Source organism: Cervus elaphus, chromosome 10 (genome assembly GCF_910594005.1).
Source record: "Cervus elaphus chromosome 10, mCerEla1.1, whole genome shotgun sequence".
NCBI classification, from domain to species: domain Eukaryota; kingdom Metazoa; phylum Chordata; class Mammalia; order Artiodactyla; family Cervidae; genus Cervus; species Cervus elaphus.
Genome location: NC_057824.1, coordinates 30,827,667 through 30,848,690, shown reverse-complemented (window position 1 = coordinate 30,848,690; position 21,024 = coordinate 30,827,667). Strand labels below are relative to the sequence as shown.

Sequence of the window (21,024 nt, the reverse complement as noted above, 5' to 3'; positions counted from 1 at the left end):
ACAATCTGAGGAAAACAGGTACAAGGAATCCTCAAAATTTAGAATTAAGAAAAGGCTTTGGGTGAGGGGGCTTTTTTAGTCAGATTGTGAGACAGGGTTGCAGGATGGTAGAGAGAGGCAAGGTTGAGCAAATACAGCAATTTTAGCTATTTCTAATAATATTGAATAGATTATCTCTCTGACCCCCTACTTCCAGAATTCCTTGAGGACAGGGATTGAGTAGGGCCCCTTTTACAACAGTGGGATCCTTCCTCAAGCAAGTATGGGGGAACCCAGGGCAAATTTCCAGATGTATTCCTTTTCACACAGGTTTTTTATTAAAAAAAATTTTTTTTTCACGCATGTGGGTGACCATACTTAGGTCTGACTTAATGGGAATTTCTGGGTTGAGTCAAACAGCCCCAGTTCAGAGGAGTTTCTTTTTTCCTGGATGGGTGAAGTGGGGCGGGGGCGGGTGAGAAAGTGCATTTGAAAATCTAACTTTCCATCCTCTAAAACTGGCAGGATCATAACTTTTTGAGAGGTTGGTGGGCATAAAGAAGGAGTGGAAGGTTGAAAGAGGATGAGTAATATCTCATAATCTCAAGTATGTTTGGTAACCATTTTTAATCACACAAGCAATATATACACTTTTCTCTTGCAACATAAAATAGGTTAAGACCCTCTGTGCAGACAGGGGTAAGATCCATTTGAATAACCTCCCCAAATTTAACTCCTGTTACCTGTCTGATGTGCACTTTGCTGAAATTTTATTGTACATGGCATTCACATTACGTATCAAATGATTTACTGAAGACTTTGGGAGGACTGTCGCGATGGGGGAGAGAGTGCTTAGGGTGTCCTCCCCCCCACCCCCACTCTCCAGTCTCTTTTTGTTGGGGAAAGTGGGCAAGTGTTACCGTGAGAAGATAGAGCATATTTCACCTTTCAGGGGATCGGGGTTGGTGCTTGTCAGTAATTAGCTTTTTCTACTTTTTTTTTTTTGCAATGAGAAGAAACGGTCAAGATGTCAGAACTCTATGGGCACATTTCAGGTAGAGGGAGGGTAGATGGAGGTCAATCCGCTTTTTAAAAATTTCCACTTTTTACCGTAGAAGGTGAGGAACGTGGACACACGTGAACCCTCAAGGCACGTGTGTGTATGTATGCACGAGCGCCCCCTCGCTCCCCCCACCCCCTCAAGGGCACCGCAGGCTCTAGACTGGTTGCCGGTTTACACCTGACTGCCCGGCCCTCAGGGGGTCAGGTGCTTCCCCGGGCGTAAGTGGAAGGGTGTGCGTGTGGGGGTGGTGGCGGAGATCCCCTCTCCCGTGATCCCCCGCGGCGGGGCTGGACTTCGGCGCGGTCCGCGGAGAGCAGCGACTAGCGCAGGCAGCCGGAGGACAGTCCGCTCGCTGCGCCGGCCCCGCCCCAGGCCCCGCCCCAGGCCCCGCCCTTCTGATCTGGCCCCGCCCCTGCCCTGGACCGGCGGGCGCCGGCACCGCCCCTCTTTCCCAGGATGCCGTGCGGCAGCGGCGGCGCGGCGGGCGGAGCCGGGAGGCGGGGAAGCCGTGGCTGTGTGAGCGTGGGGCGCCGTCGCCACCGCCTCCTCCTCACTGTCCTCCTCCTCCTGGGCCCGGGCGTCGCGGGCCGCGGACGGCCCTGGAAGAGAAGTCGCCTCCCCTTCCTCCGCCTCCCTCGCGCCGCGGCACTCCCGCCTCCTCGTCCTGCGCTGCGGGCTCAGGCGGAACCCGGAACGGCCGTCCGCCTCCCCCGCCCTCCGCCGCCTCCTCCTCCTGCTGCTGCTCGGCTTCCTCCTCAGCCCCGGGCCGGAGCGGAGTGTCGGCGGCGGCCGGTTTGGGCGGCGACTCGCGCTTCTTCGGGCGGCGGCGCTTGGCCATGTCGTGTCGGGGAAGGTAATGAGCCGCAGAGCCCCGGGGTCTCGGCTGAGCAGCGGCGGCGGCGGCACCAAATACCCGCGGAGCTGGAATGACTGGCAACCCAGGTAGGTGAGCCGGCGCCCAGCCCGCCGCCGCGACCCCGGGCCCCGCCTCGGGCGGGCCGAGGCCTAGGACCGCCGGGGTGGGAGGCGCGGCCTAGGCTCTCCACACCCCCCCGCCCCCCCCCCCCCCGCACCGAAAACCGGGCGCGGCTTCCTGGGTCCCCTCCCGCCCCGGTCGGGGGAGGAAGGCCGCTGGGAGGCGAGGCCTAAATGCCTCCCCTTTCCCTGCGCTTCAGTCTGGGGGCTGGAGTCGAGAACCCGGGGCCCCGGGAGAAGACACTTGCCTAGGAATTGGGTTCAGGAGGGTGAAGGAAGGGGGACCAGGTTGTGGGGGTGAGTTGACTTACCACCTTCCCCTCAAGTTGGGCGTTGAGTTTGAGGGATCCTGAGAGTATTGGGTCCTCTCTGTTTATCCATTAACTTCCCTGATCCCTCTCCCGCTCAGCCCTCACGTGAAAGATTTTTCCTTAACAGCGATCTCTATTGTGACACCCCCCCTCCCCACGTGTTAATCTTAAAACACACACACACACAACCCATCACTCCCGAGTCTTTACTCTGACAACAGGGTAGTTGTGGAGCGTGAGACGAGATTGTGACTGTGTTAATGGGGACCGACCGACCCTGGTACTGAAGAGTGAAGTGCAGGGGCAGTTATTTGGGCGGAGAGCAGTTCATTCCTGGACACTTGAGCGGACACTCGTTTACAGGAGTAGAGAATTTGTTATGTTTTCAGAAAGGTTTGGGGCCTAGTTGGAAGTGAATATTTGGAAAATCGACTGCTTTTTGGTTTTTTTTTCCCTGTTTTTTTTTGGCCTCTCCACGCTGGTTGCAGGATCTCAGCTGCTCTCCTAGGCATCGAACCTGGGCCTGGGTAGTGAAAGCCGGGAATCCTCACCACTAGGCCACGAGGGAACTCCTTGAGGAGCATTGACTTTAAAAAAAAAAAAAGTAATTTTCATATCTTTCTGATTAATCATGGGCCAGTTGTACCTTATTTAGGACTGATTTATTCTTACCTCTCTTACTGAATAAGTGCTTGTGATAGACTATTGGAACTTCGCCCAGTGCCTGGAAGAACTCCCTAAACGTATGTAATATTTTAGGGTTCCTTGATTCATTGTGCTCTCATATTTTGAAGCACACGTGTGTTATGATTACCCAGGAACTAGGCAGATAAATGTTAGACACACACGTTGTTGGGATGACTTTTGCTTCTTAATGGTACTTTTAATTCCAGCAGTGTTTGGAAATTAGTAAGGTGTTAGAATGTAGCACTTAAGACTTGATAGAAAAATAAAAATAATCTTTTGGTTAATGAGTGGTACACATCTTATTCTGCTTAATATGCCTTTCCAAATCCTGTGTCTGTTGAGAACAGGTGACTTTAAAAGTTAATACTTGAGCCTAGAATTGAGATGTTAAATAGTTAAACAAGTTTGGAAAGCATAGTTTTACTCTTCCTTTGCCACTTAGGGTTTGTGCATGCTTCACATAAAATCAGTTAACTAGTTTTTTTTTTTTTTAAATCTGTAATTGACATTCTTAGTTGTTTATATGCTTGTTGTAATGTGTAAATTTAATTTTTTTTCCCACCTGTTGACTACATGATAAATGAGCATGATTTGACATTTGAGAGGTCTTTGACAGGTTTTCCATTATTTTTCAGTACTGTGGTCAGCATATGTAAAAGAATGAACATAGTATCCCTTTAGAGGACTAAATAAAGTGCCATTTACAAATAGCCCTAGAGTTTCTGGAAAAGAATAAATTGTAGCTTGTGGCTCTGAATAAATGCAGTAGCATAGTTAAAGCTATGGGTTGAGATCACCTGGCTTCATTTGACTGGTATGAAGCAGGGTGGCTTATATAGTTATGGAATATATACATGGTTATTAATTTTATTCATATTTTCTTCTTTTAAATACTTTATTTCTTGGCTGTATGTTGGGTAGGCTGTGTATTCTTTGAAGCTGTGCTCTGTTACAAAGTCTCAGAACTTACTGCCTAGGTGACAGTTGATTCTTGTTTAGTTCCCCACTCCTTTGCGACCCCAGGGACTGTATCCATGCCAGGTTATTCTGTCCATTGGATTTCCCAGGCAAGAATACTGGGGTGGGTTGCCATTTCCTTTTCCAAGGGATCTTCCTGACCCAGGGAACAAACCCATGTCTCCTGTATTGGCGGACGTGTCTTTTTTTTGTTTTCTTTTTTTACCTCTGAGACACCTTGAGAGCCCATGAATTGATTAGGATGTTGGAAATACTTGACTTTTTCAGAGGAGAGAACAGAAAAGTACTGACAATATACCATAGCAAAACTTGATTTCTTTGCACGATTGCCTAGTTGTTTCGTTAAATAGCCAAAAAAAAAAAAAAAAAAAAACCCTCAGGTGTTTGCCAAGTCATAAATTTTCATGAGTTAAATTTGGGGTTGTTGTTATTCTATTCCCTCTTCACTTTAGAAAGGTGACAGACTCCAGTTAACTGAGAGGATGGAGCTCAATTTCCCGCTTGTTTAAATGGGGGTTCGTTTCTCTCAGCACCTTCAAATGCAAGCAGATTCCTTATGGTTCATCAGAATCATTTTGGTTTAAAAAAGTTATTTGCCTTTCTGTGCCAGTCCTCCTGATTTTTTTGGTTCTCTTTCCTTTAATTTAGGCTTCTTAAAAAGCAGGATTTTAAAAAGGCGACTTTTGGTTGGTTTCTTTTCAGTGTTTGTCAGTCTGGAAACTGACTGTTGAGTTAGTGATGGCCACACATGATACTTCATACATGTTGACAGGAAGTGTTCCAGGTGGCTGAGTAGACTTGTGTCATGTGGCAACAGAGCAAGCCCACCTTTGCTAAAAGCATACATCTTAGCAGAAAGCATTTTTATAGCTGTGGCTTATAGGCTCATTTACTGTACTCTTCTTTAACATTTCGGAAGGATTAGGCAAATGAGTGGTCTTACTGCCACTGACCAGTCTCTCCTTTTCTTGACTTTATTTTGGAAAGTAATATTCTAAGTATACCAGTCAAGATAGAGATCAGAATGATTTGTTTAAAAATTAAGTGTATATAGGACTTTTCTCATGGTTCAGTGGCTAAGACTCTGGGCTTCCACTGCAGGGAACATGGGTTCCATCTCTGGTCAGGGAACTTAAGATCCTGCATACCTTGCGGTACAGCCAGGAAAAGAAAAATTCAGTGTATAATTACATTGTTCATTTTAATACTCCAGATGACAAGATTAATTTGACATTGGAGTCAAATATAGATTAGTTCAACAAATAAGAGGAAGCGTTCAGGTCAACCCAAAACACATAATTTTACTTCCACACTTGGGAGTCTTAAGACTTTATTTAACAAATATATATTGGTGTCTTACTGTGCTCCAACTTAAGATCTTTCTACAGTTCTAACAAGATGAAACTGTATATTAAAAACAGCTTCCACTTTTGGTAAAATGTAGACAGATTGAAGTTCTCACAGTACAAATACCTTCATTCTCTATTGTCACAGACCAGAAGATAGGAAAGAGGCCTGTGAAGATGGAAAAGCCAAAAACTAGTATGTCTGGCTTTGTGAGAAGCTGGATTTTTGATACTAGAGTTGTCTGTTTCAGCCTTTTATGAACCTGTACTGTCAGATATCCATAGATGCATAATATGGTGAAGTACATTTTACAACTATAAATAGAGCTTTAGTTGGACAGAATTTAAAGATTGCCAGTTCAGTACCACATTTTTTCAAGGACATTAAGGAGCTTCAGAGATTATGTATGGGTGTTTAATTTAGGGGAAAAGTTTATTTTTTCATTATAGAATAAAATATATTCCTTATGAAATAATTGTATCTTTAAACTGAACCCTTCCCCCTCTTCTTTGTTGGTTCTTTTTTAAGATGGGAGTATAACTGAAGGGTTTTTTAAATATGAAGAGACAGAGACTGAAATATTCTAATTCAGTGACAATATTCTGCTTCAGAAAATAGGGATGCTGTAGGGATTTTTATAACTAATAGAGCCACTGTCGTTAAGGAGGATGTTGGTTGGTATGGGAGATAAGAAAGCACTTTGTAAAAGGTAGAGCATTATATGGATATTAATTGTGATATAATTCTTCATATAATTCTTTTTATATGTGATTTCCAGTTTAAAACCTGGAGAGTCAGAGGAGGGAAAGCTATACAGTTGAGTGGGGAATGGTGGGGCCATGAAATTCATCTGTTCTATTTTGTCAGTAAATTTGGAGGGGATCTCAAAAATAGAAGAAGGTAGGTAATGGCAAAATACAGGCTGTCCTTGGTTAAAAAAAAAAAAAAATTCCCAGATTGGTTAGAAGGATGGGGTATTTGCGAAATGTGATACAAATAAGAAATGAAGCTTAAGAGCTGGAGTGGGGCTATATTGTGGTTCTTGAATCATATTGGAAATGTGTTTGGAAAGACTTTAGGGAGCCGTTGAAGTTTTACCCGCATGGAAGTGGCATAATTGAGGATTGTTGGGGGGTGTGTGTGTGTAAGTGTAACCACAGTAGGAGGCAGTTGAACACTAGATAGACTGTTAAGGACCTGAATACTTTGTTTATAATTCATAGTTTAAATTCAGACAAAAGTATTCAGCTCAATATATGGAATTTTCAAAAGCAAAAGCCCCTCATTTGTTATTTGGTGTTGATTGAGGATGATCACTAAAGTGATACTTGCCTGCTCACAATTCAGTTCGGGTTAGGGCACTTACATTATATGGAATGATCATATACATAAAATGGAGTGTGGTTGATGTTTTCGTGAACATTAAGTTCTCACAGCTTTTAAATTTAGGCTTCTTGCCTTCATTGCTTGGTACTTGCTTATTTGCATTTCTCTGCCCATCCTAATAATGAGACCTAAAGTAAATCCCTGAGACAGTTTCCAGTGGACCTCCCTGTATGGATGCACACAAGCTGTCTTTTGTTTGGTATCTTTTCACCTTGTTTTTTTGGTTACCTGTCTTTGGTTGTCTTAAAGTTTTCTTAAAATCCATTTTATGTTGGGGACTACGAAGTAAAACATATTCTCTCTTGTATAGAGGTCTAACAGGGAAGATTGCAGACATTTTGTGATTTCACTCCTGTATGAAATACTCCAGCTTATTAATTTTTTTTAATATAGAGTATAACCTTTTAAATTTTTATGGAGATATTTGTTTTTCTTGGTTTTTAAAAAAATTGAGGTGTGATTGACGTATAGCATATTAGTTTCAGGTTTGTGTACATTTAAAAAATATATTTATTTGGCTGCATTGGGTCTTAGTTGTGGCATGCAGGATCTTCCTTGCATCATGCGTTATCTTCCATTGTGGCACGTGGATTGTCTACTTGTAGCTCCTGGGCTCAGTAGTTGCAGGGTATGGGGCTCTCTAGTTGTGGCACGTTGACTTGGTTGCTTTGTGGCACCTGGGGTCTTAGTCACCTGTATTGTAAGGCAGAGTCTTAACCACTGGACCATGTATGTTTTTATTATGTTCTGCTCCATCTTGTATTAGTTGATTGTACTTTTCCTCTCCTAGTTGAATTCTTTTTTGAGTTCTTCTTTTTTGAACTTGTTACTTTTTTGAGGAAAAATTTATCCGTGTGTAGATTCGGTGAATTTAACAAATGCATACACCTGTGTAACCATGACCCTGATCAAGATACAGATACACAGTGACTTTGCATCTGGATAACTTCCTTTCCCACTGCACCTTGTCCCACCCTCACCACCAGACCAAACCAAAACAGAACCTTGGCAGACTGTACACGTGGGTCTTGCCTTAAAGTTATTATAGAAAGGAAATCTTTGAATATTATCTTGTAATTTATTACCAACTTATGGTTTCTGCAGATTGATAACCTTATCATCTTCAACATATTTCTGTTATTCCTCTTTTGCAATAGACAAACTTGGGATCTCTGAAGAGCTTTGTGAAAGTAGTTTCAGATGGATCTACTATTAACCTTTTCAGGCATTTGAGTCCTGGACACAGAGGAACTCTTCTAAGTTTGTTGGCTAAACTTGTTCCTGTGAGGTCCAGGTTCACAAACCTTTCTGTGCCCTCTTGCACCTGCTGTTGGTAGCTCTGTTTCTCGTGCTCTTTCTAATGTAAGCATTGTGCTTCCCTTGGGATCCTTACCCTGCCTCTGCCCTCTGTACTCCTTTCCAAATCTTGCTACAGATCTACAGTGAAAGCTAACTGTGCTAGGCACTTCAATCTTTTTTTTTGTTCCCCCAACTAGTTTAAATCCCCAAGGGCTGAGTATGAGTTATTTTCTCTGCTGCTTCTGTGTACTTGCCCCAAAGCACTCCCCAGACTAATTTCTGCCTTATTTAGGGCCTTTGAATGTCCTGTTCTTGCGTGTAGCTACCGCATAGATTGTTCTTCTCAGAGTGCCTGACCTGGGTGTTGTCATGCTTGTTTCAGCCTAATTGCCACCCCCTCAGTGAGAAGCAGCAGCCTTCTCTAATAACTTCTCTAATAATACTCACTATATGAGTTTTTTGTGTATCTTCTCCATAATAGTTTCCCCTCTGTATCCCTCCTTCCCTACTAGTGCATCAATAAATAGTAAATGCTCTAAATCTGAGTGTTCTTTCTCATCTAAATATGTGAAAATGGAATTCTGCAAGTTTATTTTTGTGTTCAGAGTTAACTTCAGGGCTTAGAACACTGTTACAGTAGGAGACATTTTGAGGGAAACTGTTCCTCATACAATAGCCTGGTTAGCCTGAGGCAGCAACTTCATTAAGTTGATGGAACAAGTTCAAAGGGACAGTGTTCTAGTGGGCTGAGGTGGCCAGATCAAACCAGGGCCATGGAGTTTTATCCATCTTGAGGAAATGCTTTGCATATTTATTTATTAAAAAAGCATGTTTATTCATTCGGCTGTCCTGGATCTTAGTTGTTGCGTGTGGAATCTAGTACCCCAGTCAGGGGTTGAACACGGGGCTCCTGCATTGGAAGTCTTAGCCACTGGGCCACCAGAGAAGTCTCTGCGCACGTATTTCAAGTTAGTTTACACACTGACAGTTTATCCCATATCTGTTGTATCTGTTTATACATTATTGAAATAGTCTAATCAGGAAAAAGTTAAGCACTGGGTAGAGCCTCTTTTGGCCTTCCATTAGAATGCCTGAGAAAACAAACCTCTTGCCAGTTGTATGCCTACTGATTGAGGAATGACTGTGAAACCCCCAAATTCCAAGATCCACAAGTTTCTTTCATAGTAATCTTCATACCCTTTGAAAAAAGGAGATTGTATCCCTGTTAGAAATCATTCCCTCGGAAGTTAATGTTGCTGTTCATAGTATGTCTGGAATCTCATATTTATTATGTAAAAACCTTTTACAGACTTTCTGTGTTTATTAAAATCTTTTTCAGAAGAGGAGTTTCCAGGAAATTTCCTGGCAGTTCAGTGGTTAGGGGTCAGCTCTTTCACAGTTGGGGCTTGGGTTCGATCACTGGTAGGGGGAACTAAGATCCCACAAGCCTGGAGGCCAAAAAAAAAAAAAAGAGTTTCTGATATCAGAATTGTAATTTGCTTTTTGGTATGGAGTTTCCTAAATTATGCTATATCTTTTTTTTTAATTAGGAAAGGCATTACTTTTTTTTCCTTTTTAATCAGTAAAGAACCTTGACAGTGCTCTTATAGGTCCACAAGAAAGTTATTGCCGGCTCTGCAGTGGCTGAATTATATGTATATTTATGCAGATTTAAAAAAAATGTTAAGCTTAGTATTTACTAGATATTTATTTTTGGATGTTATCTATATTAATACCTTCCTGCTGATTAGTCAGGAGGCTTCAATAGTAAGCATGTCTTGGACTATATAGTGATATATTTTAGTTTTTTCTCTGACAGCAGTGACAACAATTTTATTTTTTTACTGCTGAAGTTCTTTGAATTAAAAAACCTCCCTCTTATTTAAATTTAATTGAAAAATTTTCCTTTTAGTATTTTAATCTGATTTTAAAAGATGTGGTCTATATGGTATGTGTGTGATTGGAATTTTAACTTACAACTTGGAATATTTAGTTCTTTGAAACAACTCATGACTCTTGCTATTTCTGTTTCTTGAAGGTCTTCGTAGTTTATATTCCTGATAACATGAGCCCTGGAATCCTGGTCTGAATTATGTCACTTTATCTCTAAGTCTCTTTGCTTTGATTCTAATGCTGAAAATTCAGACTCATTGCCCTAATGACAGAGTGTATATTGACATCCTGAGATTTGTCAGAAATTAAGCAGAAAAATCTATTAATTTGAGGAAAGATGTCAGACTTTTTTCTGTCCTCTGTATAATGGGACTCCCTTCTGATTAGATGACTAAAAAGATTCAGAGATGATTGTCAGTATCACGCAGTATGGTAAAGATGAATTAATATGTATTTAATCAGAAAGAAAGCACATCCTGGATTTTATTTTCCAAACAGATTGATTTTCTTGCTATCCTTATATTCTTTTGATAAATGTAAAGAAAAATGAAAATGGTTTCCCAAAAGTAAGATAATGAAACTTGGGATTTAGTGTCTTCATTAGTCTGGTTTGTAGAGAAATCTACCTTGAGACACCGTTTGTGTTGTTTTTGTAGGACTTGAGTTAGACTTTTGACTGTTAGAAATGATTAATTGGCCTTATTTGAAATATTGAGATCATTTTAATATGTGGTATTTTGTTTCTTTTTTGGAAAATACTGGAATTAAAGATAAATTTGTGCTTAATAAAGATTGTGTCCTTTTATTTAGTTAAAGTGCCCTATCTTGCATAGCTTCTATAATGCTAGTATTCCCTGTGTTTTTATTGTAATCTCATTGAAGATATAAAACTTATATCACAGTGCTCTTCTCCCCCCTCTTTTAGTCTATTTAAAAATCCACTTGTTGTCTTAGTACAGTTACATTGGAGGAGTTAAAAATAGAGCGAGAGTGTTTTAGATGCTTCTCTGAGATATATTTGTTTTTAAGAATGTGTGCATTTTTAGTTCTTTTTTCTTTACATATATTTGTCTTGAGAGATTGGTGTCATGAAAACAGCAGTGTACTAAGCGTGAGAAGATAGAGGTCTTTTGTACTGACGTTACCAGCTGTCCCTCAGGAGGTAGTTCTTGCTTTTCCTAAAATAGGGTTGTGTGGGTTAAAGATAAAGTTTGGGAAATTACTTTCAAAACTAACAAGTGCTATACAAATGATACTTACGTTGCCACATTTGAATCAAATTAGGAATTTTAAAGAACATCACTCTTTTATCTCTTCCTCAAAGAGTTTCAGAATTGACTACGTACATGTACCTAGACTCAAGTTCAAATTTCATTTTTCTCTTCTAATACTCTTTAAGTACCACAATGTGTATATGTGTGTGTAGTTACTTATAAAAATTTCATAAAAGGCATTTATGTCAAGTCTCTCAGAGGATATATGACTGGAAGCTCATATAATTGTTAAATTTGTTGTTTTTCTCTATATCTTATAAGTCACACTCTTAGAATTTAATACCAGTTGAAATTGTGGACCAGCAAAAATAATCTAATCTTCATGACTGCCTTTATTGTAGGGAAGGTGCAGTGGAATTAAATACAGATGGGGTAGGTTAGAAGGTAGTTTGTACCTTGCTTAACTTTCATTATACAGTTGGAATTTAATAATTAATTCTTATAAGAACATCAGTTGAATGCTGCATTGTGTTTCTCTCCCCTATTCTAATATGTATGTATGTATGTTTTAAAGGGAGTGGGGAAATCATGGAATCATGGAAAGGGTTGACTCTGCCTGTGTAATAGGTTGAAGTATGTTTTAAAAAAAAGAACCATATATATCATCTAAACAGATACAAATTAGTGAAATTTTGTATCATTATATAATGTATATACTGTATTAAGCTATCATCAAATTTGGGTACTGTTTTAAATTGTGGACTGTAAATTTATTCAAAATGGATCAATGCTCTCTCCTAAGGAACTTCATATCTAGAAACTGATTTTTTTCTTTCATTGTAAGGTTTTTATTTTATACTACTTAAATCAACTGGATACATGTATGTTAAGTGTAAAATGTACTAGAAGAAAAAGATAGGGTTTATATAGGCTTTTTGAGTTTGTATAGGTTTTTTGAGTTTGTATAGGCCTTTTGAGTTTAAAGTGGCTTAAGTGATGATTTTGAACTGTTTCATAGCTTTCTCAATGAATTTATGGCTGCTTTAAACACTTCAGTGTATTTCTGGCCACTGCTGAGCACAGGGGGAGCAGTGTTTCCTGGCTCTGGATTGCTGCTCACTAGTATGTTTCAGTAACTACCCCAAACTGACTTCATTTAATAAATGTTTCTACACTTGAAAGAATAATGTGGCTTTTGTGAAAAGTATCTTCCTTTTCTAATTATTTGATTTAGGAGTCCATGTTTTTTGAGATATATCTATGAGACCTTATTTGTTTATGTTTAAGTAGGGGAGGATACTTAAACTTAACACTCAGCATTCAAAAAGCTAAGAATATGGCATTCGGTCCCATCACTTCATGGCAAGTAGATGGGGAAACAGTGGAAACAGTGGCAGACTTTATTTTCTTGGGCTCCAGAATCACTGCAGATGGTGATTACAACCATGAAATTAAAAGACACTAGCTCCTTGGAAGAAAAGCTAGACAGCTTGGAAGACAAACCTAGACAGCATATTAAAAAGCAGAGACGTTACTTTACCGACAAAGGTCCGTCTAGTCAGAGCTGTGGTTTTTCCAGTAGACACGTGTGGATGTGAAGTTGGACCGTAAAGAAGGCTGAGCGCTGAAGAATTGATGCTTTTAAACTGTGGTGTTGGAGAAGACTCTTGAGAGTCCCTTGGACTGCAAGGAGATCAAACCAGTCAATCCTAAAGGAGATCAGTCCTGAATATTCATTGGAAGGACTGATACTGAAGCGCTAATACTTTGGCCACCCGATGTAAAGAGCTGACTCATTGGAAAAGACCCTGATGCTGGGAAAGACTGAAGGCAGGAGAAGGGGATGACAGAGGATGAGATGGTTGGATGGCATCACTGACTCACTGGACATGAGTTTGAGCAAGCTCTGGGGGATGGTGAAGGACAGGGAAGCCTGGTGTGCTGCAGTCCATGGGGTCACAAAGAGTCGGACACAGCTGAGCGACTGAACAACAAAGGAGAGGATGTGGCTATTTCAGGAACAGCTCTGAAAAAGAAGTTCCAGTGCTTAGTTAGGAGGGTTTACCGTACATATTTTAGCACTGATTACAGGTAGTATGTTTCTTCACCAATTTGGTGTTAATAGTGTATTTCCTACCCCAGGATACCTAACACGATAGGTCCTAGAGGAGTTACTGGAGATGTTGGAAGGAATCAGGATCCATTTAAAAATCCAGCTGCTGTCTTAGTGTAGTTGTGTTGGTAAAATTAAAAGTAAAACCAAGGAGTTTAGGTTTCTCTTCAGTTCAGTTCACTCAGTCATGTCCGACTCTTTGCGACCCCATGAATCACAGCACGCCAGGCCTCCCTGTCCATCACCAACTCCCGGAGTTTACTCAAACTCATGTCCATCGAGTCGGTGATGCCATCTAGCCATCTCATCCTCTGTCGTCCCCTTTTCCTCCTGCCCCCAATCCGTCCCAGCATCAGGGTCTTTTCCAAGTCAGCTCTTCGCATGAGGTGGCCAGAGTATTGGAGTTTCAGCTTCAGCATCAATCCTTCCAATGAACACCCAGGACTGATCTCCTTTAGGATGGACTGGTTGGATCTCCTTGCAGTCCAAGGGACTCTCAAGAGTCTTCTCCAACACCACAGTTCAAAATCATCAATTCTTCGGCGATCAGCTTTCTTCACAGTCCAACTCTCACATCCATACGTGACCACTGGAAAAACCATAGCCTTGATCAGCCGGACCTTTGTTGGCAAAGTAATGTTTCTGCTTTTTAATATGCTGTCTAGGTTGTCTACTCCTTTCCTTCCAAGGAGTAAGTGTCTTTTAATATCATGGATGCAGTCACCATCTGCAGTGATTTTGGAGCCCCCAAAAATAAAGTCTGACACTGTTTCCACTGTGTCCCCATCTGTTTCCCATGAAGTGATAGGACCAGATGCCATGATCTTAGTTTTCTGAATGTTGAGCTTTAAGCCAACTTTTTCACTCTCCTCTTTCACTTTCATCAAGAGGCTCTTTATTTCCTCTTCACTATCTGCCATAAGGGTGGTGTTATCTGCATATCTGAGGTGATTGATATTTCTCCCGGCAATCTTGATTCCAGCTTGTGCTTCTTCCAGCCCAGCGTTTCTCGTGATATAATCTGCATATAAGTTAATACACCTAAGGTTTCTCTTAGGTGTATTTATTTTTTAAGAGGGTTGAAGTGGGGGTCATGTGTCTAATTTGAGAATACCCTAAAGATATTTCTGGTAATGTCTTTGTTGAAAATCATGTGTGGAATATGAAATTCAGTGTTTTTTCCATGCTTGCTACTATATTTGAGATATGTGATAAGTGTTAAGGGGTGCATGTTAGAATATTGCTATTTTGTTGCCCAAATCATCGACTATGCCCAGGACTTGTAGAGTATACCATACCATTATGGCAGTAGAGCCTAACTCGATAATAGTTTTCTTTAAAAATACCTTTGTTGAAAAGGGTTTTACTGTAGATTTTTTTTTTTGCACCCATGCTGTTGATTGCTAAATGTAATAGTCTGATCATGAGGCTGAATAAATGTCTTTTTTTTTTAAATGTGCTGTGTAAAGTTAGTCTACTCTGAAGCCATTTTGGTAAACTACCCCAACAGTGTGAAGTTAGAATTCCTTCAGGGTGATGCCAGGTTCCATTTGAAATTTATTTACAACCTGCTTGGTGGAGAAGCTGTTGTCTTCAGAACCTTGGTGTAGTTGAACTGACAGTTACTGTGTTGTGACCTGGAGTTCACTATTAAAAGGGTCACCCATGCAAAGTCATGGAGGTTTTTTTTTTTTTTTTTTGGTTATTAATGATTGTTGGCACATCCTATGCAATATATCTAAATTGAATTATGGTACCAGATAAAAGTTATAGATGGGAATGAAGCTTGTGTATCATCCATTATCATGTGTAATCAACAAAAGATTTAATACCCTCTTGAAAAAAAAAAATCTTTGTTGAATTGCATAATATTTATGTTTTCTTAAAAGCAGAGACATGACTTTGCCAACAAAGGTCCTCTAGTCAAGTTTTTCCAGTAGTCACGTATGGATGTGAGAGTTGGACTATACAGGAAGCTGAGTGCAGAAGAATTGATACTTTTGAACTGTGGTGTTGGAGAAGACTCTTGAGAGTCCCTTGGACTGCCAGGAGATCCAACCAGTCCATCCTAAAGGAAATCAGTCCTGAATATTCATTGGAAGGACTGATGCTGGAGCTGAAACCCCAATACTTTGGCCACCTGATGCGAAGTACCGACTCATTGGAAAAAACTCTGATGCTGGGAGATTGAAGGCAGGAGGAGAAGGGGACAACAGAGGATGAGGTGGTTGGATGGCATCACCGACTCAATGGACAGGAGTTTGGGTAGACTTCGGGAGTTGATGATGGACAGGGAAGACCGGTGTGCTGCAGTCCCTGGGGTTGCAAAGAGTTGGACACGACTGAGCGACTGAACGGAACCATGTTTTCTTAATGTGTTATGAGAGATTTTTGGCAACCACATCATTTTTCTTGACCTGTAAAAAGAAAAAAAATGATTTGTTTATACTTTGCTCACCCCTCCCCCAACCTCAGTTTTCAGGTCTTTTTAAAGATGGTTTCACACATTTCTTATAAAACACTGTCTTTTCATTGATTGGAGTCCCAATCTGGTTTCAAGACTTTTCCTTTTAGGATTCCTTTAGTGTTTATCTCTTGATGGTGGTGGTGTCGCTAAGTCGTGTCCCAATTCTTGCGACCCCATGGACTGTAGCCTGCCAGGCTCCTCTGTCCATGGGAATTCTCCAGGCAAGAATACTGGAGTGGGCTGCCTTTTCCTTCTCCAGTGATCCTTAATCTTCTCTGTCCTCAGGGGTTATGTTTGGCATTTAGTTGGAGAGTTTGGGTGGGGATGAGGGGGTGGGACATGTTTCTTTGTAGACTTTCAGTCTTTCTGTCCTATTCTACTAGGGAGGTCATGGAGTAAGAGATTTCCTTTCAATTTTGGCAATTTCCCAGACTGAATGGGATATTTCTAAAGTACTTCCAGGACTTGCTGACAAAAGAGGAAGATAAGCAATGCAAAAATGGTAGCTGAAGCAGAGTTTTATTTAAGGCTGTAAACCAACTTGTGTTAAAAATAAACTTCGGAGGAGAGTAAGTCAAATTAATGTGGTGCTTTAGATTTGGGAGCCTTCAGGTGAACAATTATTTAGCATTAACAAATTTTTTTTTGTTAAATACTAAGAATTGAATTCATATTTGTATTGAAGATTAAAAGCATACCAGATTTTATAGATAGCAGTATTCTTAACGCCTAGTAAGATATGAATTTATGCCAGATGAAGTACATAATACTTAACATACATAAAGATTAGAAGTGGATTGCCTGCCTCTCAAGCAGTGATTTTTCTGATTTTGCTAGCCATAGTGGTTTGACGCTTGTGTCAAAAATTGATGCTTTGAACTGTGGTGTTGGAGAAGACTCTTGAGAGTCTCTTGGACTGCAAGGAGATCAAACCAGTCAATCCTTAAGGAAATCAGTCCTGAATATTCATTGGAAGGACTGATGCTGAAGCTGAAACTCCAGTACTTTAGCCACCTGATGAGAAGAACTGACTCATTGGAAAAGACCCTGATGCTGGGAAAGATTGAAAGAAGGAGGAGAAGGGGACGACAGAGGATGAGATGGTTGGATGGCGTAACTGACTTGATGGAGATAAGTTTGAGCAAGCTCTGGGAGTTGGTGATGGACAGGGAAGCCTGGCATGCTGCAGTCCATGGGGTCGCAGAGAGTCTGGCACAACTGAGTGACTGAACTGAGTGCTTTGATTCTTTAAAATTTTTTGAAAATGAGTAGGCAATATGAGTAGGTTTCTTTCTGTACCCTGCCTAGGTTAATTCTTCCCAAGCTTAAAGTTCAGACACTAAGTGAAGTTTAGTTAGTGCTAAATAGTATCTGCATTCCTCAAAACTCAAAAGAACTCTAGGGCATGTAAATTATATTTCAATAAGTCAAACATAAAGGAAATAGTGTATTTCTTTACAGTAAAGGTGTAAAAATAAGTAAAAGACCATTGGGCTTCCCAGGTGACACAGTGGTAAAAGAATCTGGTAAATTCTTTACCGTTTGGTAAATTCAGACACTAACAGTCTTTGATTTCACTGGAGAGTATCCAGTGTTACATTTTTGCTTTTCCATTGAAAAGGACTATTAAATTTGGTAGGCAGTGTAAAATATGAAATATCAAATTATTAAAAATCAATGGCCTTTTGTGTGCTCAGTGGTGTCCGACTCTGTGTGACCCCATGGACTGGAGCCTACCAGGCTCCTCTGTCTGTGGAATTTTCCAGGCAAGGATACTGGAGTGGGTTGCTGTTTCCTCCTCCAGGGGATCTTCCCAACCCAGGGATCAAACCCACATCTCTTTAATCTCCTGCATTGGCAGGTGGATTCTTTACCACTGTGCCACCTGGGAAGCCTGATGGTCTTTACTTATTTTTATATCTTTACTGTAAAGAAATATGTAAAGAAAATTAAAAAAATGATCACCACAGTCAAGCTATCAATAGTTCCATCATCCCCTTCACCCCACACCCCCAAGTTTCCTTGTTCTCTTTTGTAGTCAGCTTTTCCTAGTCCTTGGTAACGACTGGTCTTTTTTTTCTCCCCTATAATTTTGTCTTTTCAAGAATGTTATAAATAAATTTTGGAAAAATTGTAGTAAAATACACATAAAATTTACCATTTTACAATTCAGTGGTATTAAGTACATTCACAGTGTGTGCAGCCGTGACCAACACCTAGTTCCAGAGCTTCTTGTCATCCCAGATCGAAATCCAGTACCAATTAAGCAGTCACTCCCAGTTTTCCCCTCTTCCCACCCCCTTGCAACCATAAATCTACTTTCTTTATAGATTTTTCTGTTCTGGGCATGTCATATAAATGGGATCATGTAATATGTAGCCTATTGTGTCAGACCTCTTTGACTTAGTATAACATTTTCAAGGGTCATCCATGTTGTAGTAGGTATGGCTGAGTAATCTTCCATTGTATAGATTTACACATTTTGTTTATACATTCATTGTTTGATCTGTATTTGAGTTTCTGCCTTTTTGCTACTTTAAATAGTATTGTGGTGGACATTGATGTATAAGTTTTTGTTTGAATACTTTGTTTTCAGTTCTTTGGGGCATATACTTGGGAGTCAGTTGGAGTCGATTTGCTGAATCATGTGGTATTTCTCTGTTTAACTTTTTGAGGAAATGCTGAACTGTTTCTGAAGTGGGTTCTAGCATTTTACATTCTCATAAGTAATGTATGAGGGCTCCAAATTTTCCACCTCTCACAACTTTAGTTATTTACCATTAACAAATTTTTTGACTCTTCTAATGGGTGCTTTCTCTTTGTGGTTTTGATTTGCATTTTCCTCCAGGTGGCGCTAGTGTTAAAGAACCAACTTGCCGATGCAGGAGACATAAGAGGCTTCGATCCCTGGGTCAGGAAGATCCCCTGGAGAAGGGAATGGCAACCCACTCCAGTGTTCTTGCCTGGGAAATCTCAAGCCTGGTGGTCTACCATCCGTAGGGTCACAAAGAGTTGGACACAACTGAAGTGATTTAGCACCCTTTTGCCAGTGAAGTTGAGCAACTTTTCATGTGCTAATTGGCCATATGTATATCTTTGGAGAAATGTATCCAGATCTTTTGCCCATTTTTAAATTTGATTGTTTTCTTGCTTAGTTATAGGAGTTCTTTATATACTAGACTCTTAAGAGATACATGATTTGCAAGTATTTTCTCTGGTTTTGTGCGTGGTCTTTTCACTTGATAGTATCCTTTGCAAAAAAAAGAGACTTGTAATATGCATATTAAGTAGGTTTAAAAAACTCAGAATTCATTTAAATGTACTACAGAATCCATCCCTTTTCTATTACTGGGTTCTTTTTTGTGTTACAAGACAAAGTTTTTACTTAAATGAGCATAATGGATTTTGATCCAAGGTCGTCATCTAGTTTCCCTCCACTCTCCTTGCAGCATCATGCTGTTCTCCTTTCCCTGTGAAAGGTGTGTGGTGTTAGATAATATAGTACATCTGCCTTCAATGCTGACATCTCAAACTAGTGAACAAATTGAAGCTAGTATAGAACTACTAAAGTGCAAGCTAGTGTGGTACTCTCTCTGAGAGTAAAAGTTTAAAGTAAGTTTAAAGTTTAAAGAAGGTACTGAATCATAGGATTTCTTTTTTGCCCTGAAATCACAGAACATTTTATATTCCTAATTGGAATTTATACTAACAGTTCTTTTCTTTCTAGATTGTAAATTCTTAGGGAGTTGGAACTATCTTATTTAGTTCATCTTTTGGAGTTATTACTGTTAAGTGCTCTTGTAGAAAATAACCAAGAAAACATTGTTGATTTTTAATAGAACATATGGGAGAGGGAGTATGGGTTCTAGGTTGAATCTTGAAGAAAAATTAGTGTTGGGTTAAATTAGGGGACTGCATTCTAGAGTAAAGAGAAGGGCCTCGATTGTGCGAAGAGGCAGTCATAGGAAATAACTTTTTGCTTTCTGGGCAATGGGAATACAGTGATAAGCAACACTGACAGGCTCCTGCCCTTCTGGACTTTACAGTCTCCTGGCAGTACACAGTTAAATAAGCTTCTCCGTTGGTGTAAGAGTTAAGGAACTGTTAAGTTTCGGGTAATACTTATGTAACAGGGATTCCTAGTCAGTCTCAGGGGAATCAGAAACTTTGCAAAGGAAAGCTAAAGCTTAAAGGACATTGAAAGATTAATGAGGGCCAAGGAGAAGGCTGTTCCATGCAGACAGGCTTAGCAAGGTGACTGGGGCACTGAAAGAATGGGATGGATGGGGCACAGAATGTAAAAGGATTACAGGAGTGTGGAGAGTTAGCTGAAAAGGGAAGTAAGGGCCAGAAGATGATAATGGCAGTGGGAGGACATCACATTTGTGTTTTATTAGAATTGTTTTTGTTGCAGTGTGCGGAGAAATGGAATAGAGGTGAGAACTGGAGGTGGAAAACATACTATTAGGTAGGTGTAAACGTAATTACAGTTGCAGATTATGAATTTTAAATCATTTAAACTAGACTCAAACACATCTTTATTTACCAAAATAGGAACCATTGCAATCAACACATTTTTGCCAATGAGAAATGAGTTTGTTTATTCCTGTAGTGTAAAAATTTGGGATTTGATGAACTCTTGGAAAGTATTTTCTGCCTCCTGCTGGTTGTGGAAACATTTTCCCTGCAAAAAGTTGTTGAGATGCTTGAAGAAAGTGGTAGTTGGTTGGTGAGAGGTTAGGTGAAGATGGTGGATGAGGCAAAACTTCGTAGCCTTATTTGTTCAGCTTTTGAAGCGTTGGTTGTGCAACACGTGGTCAGATGTTGTGGAGAAGAAGTGGATCCTTTCTGTTGACCGATGCTGGCTGCAGGCGTTGCGGTATTTGGTGCATCTCATCAGTTTGCTGAGCTTACTCTCAGATGTAATGGTTTCCCTGGGATTCAGAAAACTGTAGTGGATCATACTGGCAGCAGACCACCAAGCAGTGACCATGACAGTTTTTGGTGTATGTTTGGCTTTGGAAAGTGCTTTGGAGCTTTCTCTTGGTTCAGCCACTAAGCTAGTCATTGCTGGTTGTCATATAAAATCCACTTTGCATCACATGTCCCAGCCCGATCGAGAAATGGTTCTTTGTTGTTGCGTAGAATAAAAGATGACACTTCAAACTGACAGTTTTTTTTATTTTTGGTCAGCTCATGCGACACCCACTTACCGAGCTTTTTCACCTTTCCAATTTGCTTCAAATGCCAAATGACGTTAGGATGGTTGATGTTGAGTTCTTTGGCAACTTCTTGTGTAGTTGTAAGAGGAT

At 40.5% G+C, this 21,024-nt stretch overlaps 1 protein-coding gene across 3 annotated transcripts in view; it reads left to right on the top strand.

The window, feature by feature from the left end:
• The first annotated feature begins 1,282 nt into the window (after positions 1–1,282).
• SMG1 (SMG1 nonsense mediated mRNA decay associated PI3K related kinase) overlaps positions 1,283–21,024 on the top strand; it is a 97,621-nt gene continuing 77,879 nt past the window's right edge. For 2 of the 3 annotated variants that reach the window (XM_043914412.1, XM_043914413.1), the window contains exon 1: positions 1,283–1,984. In XM_043914412.1, the coding sequence (XP_043770347.1) occupies positions 1,899–1,984 (86 nt within the window). In that variant the 5' untranslated portion in view covers positions 1,283–1,898. The remainder of the gene's footprint in view (positions 1,985–21,024) is intronic. The other variant, XM_043914414.1, reaches the window with a different exon arrangement.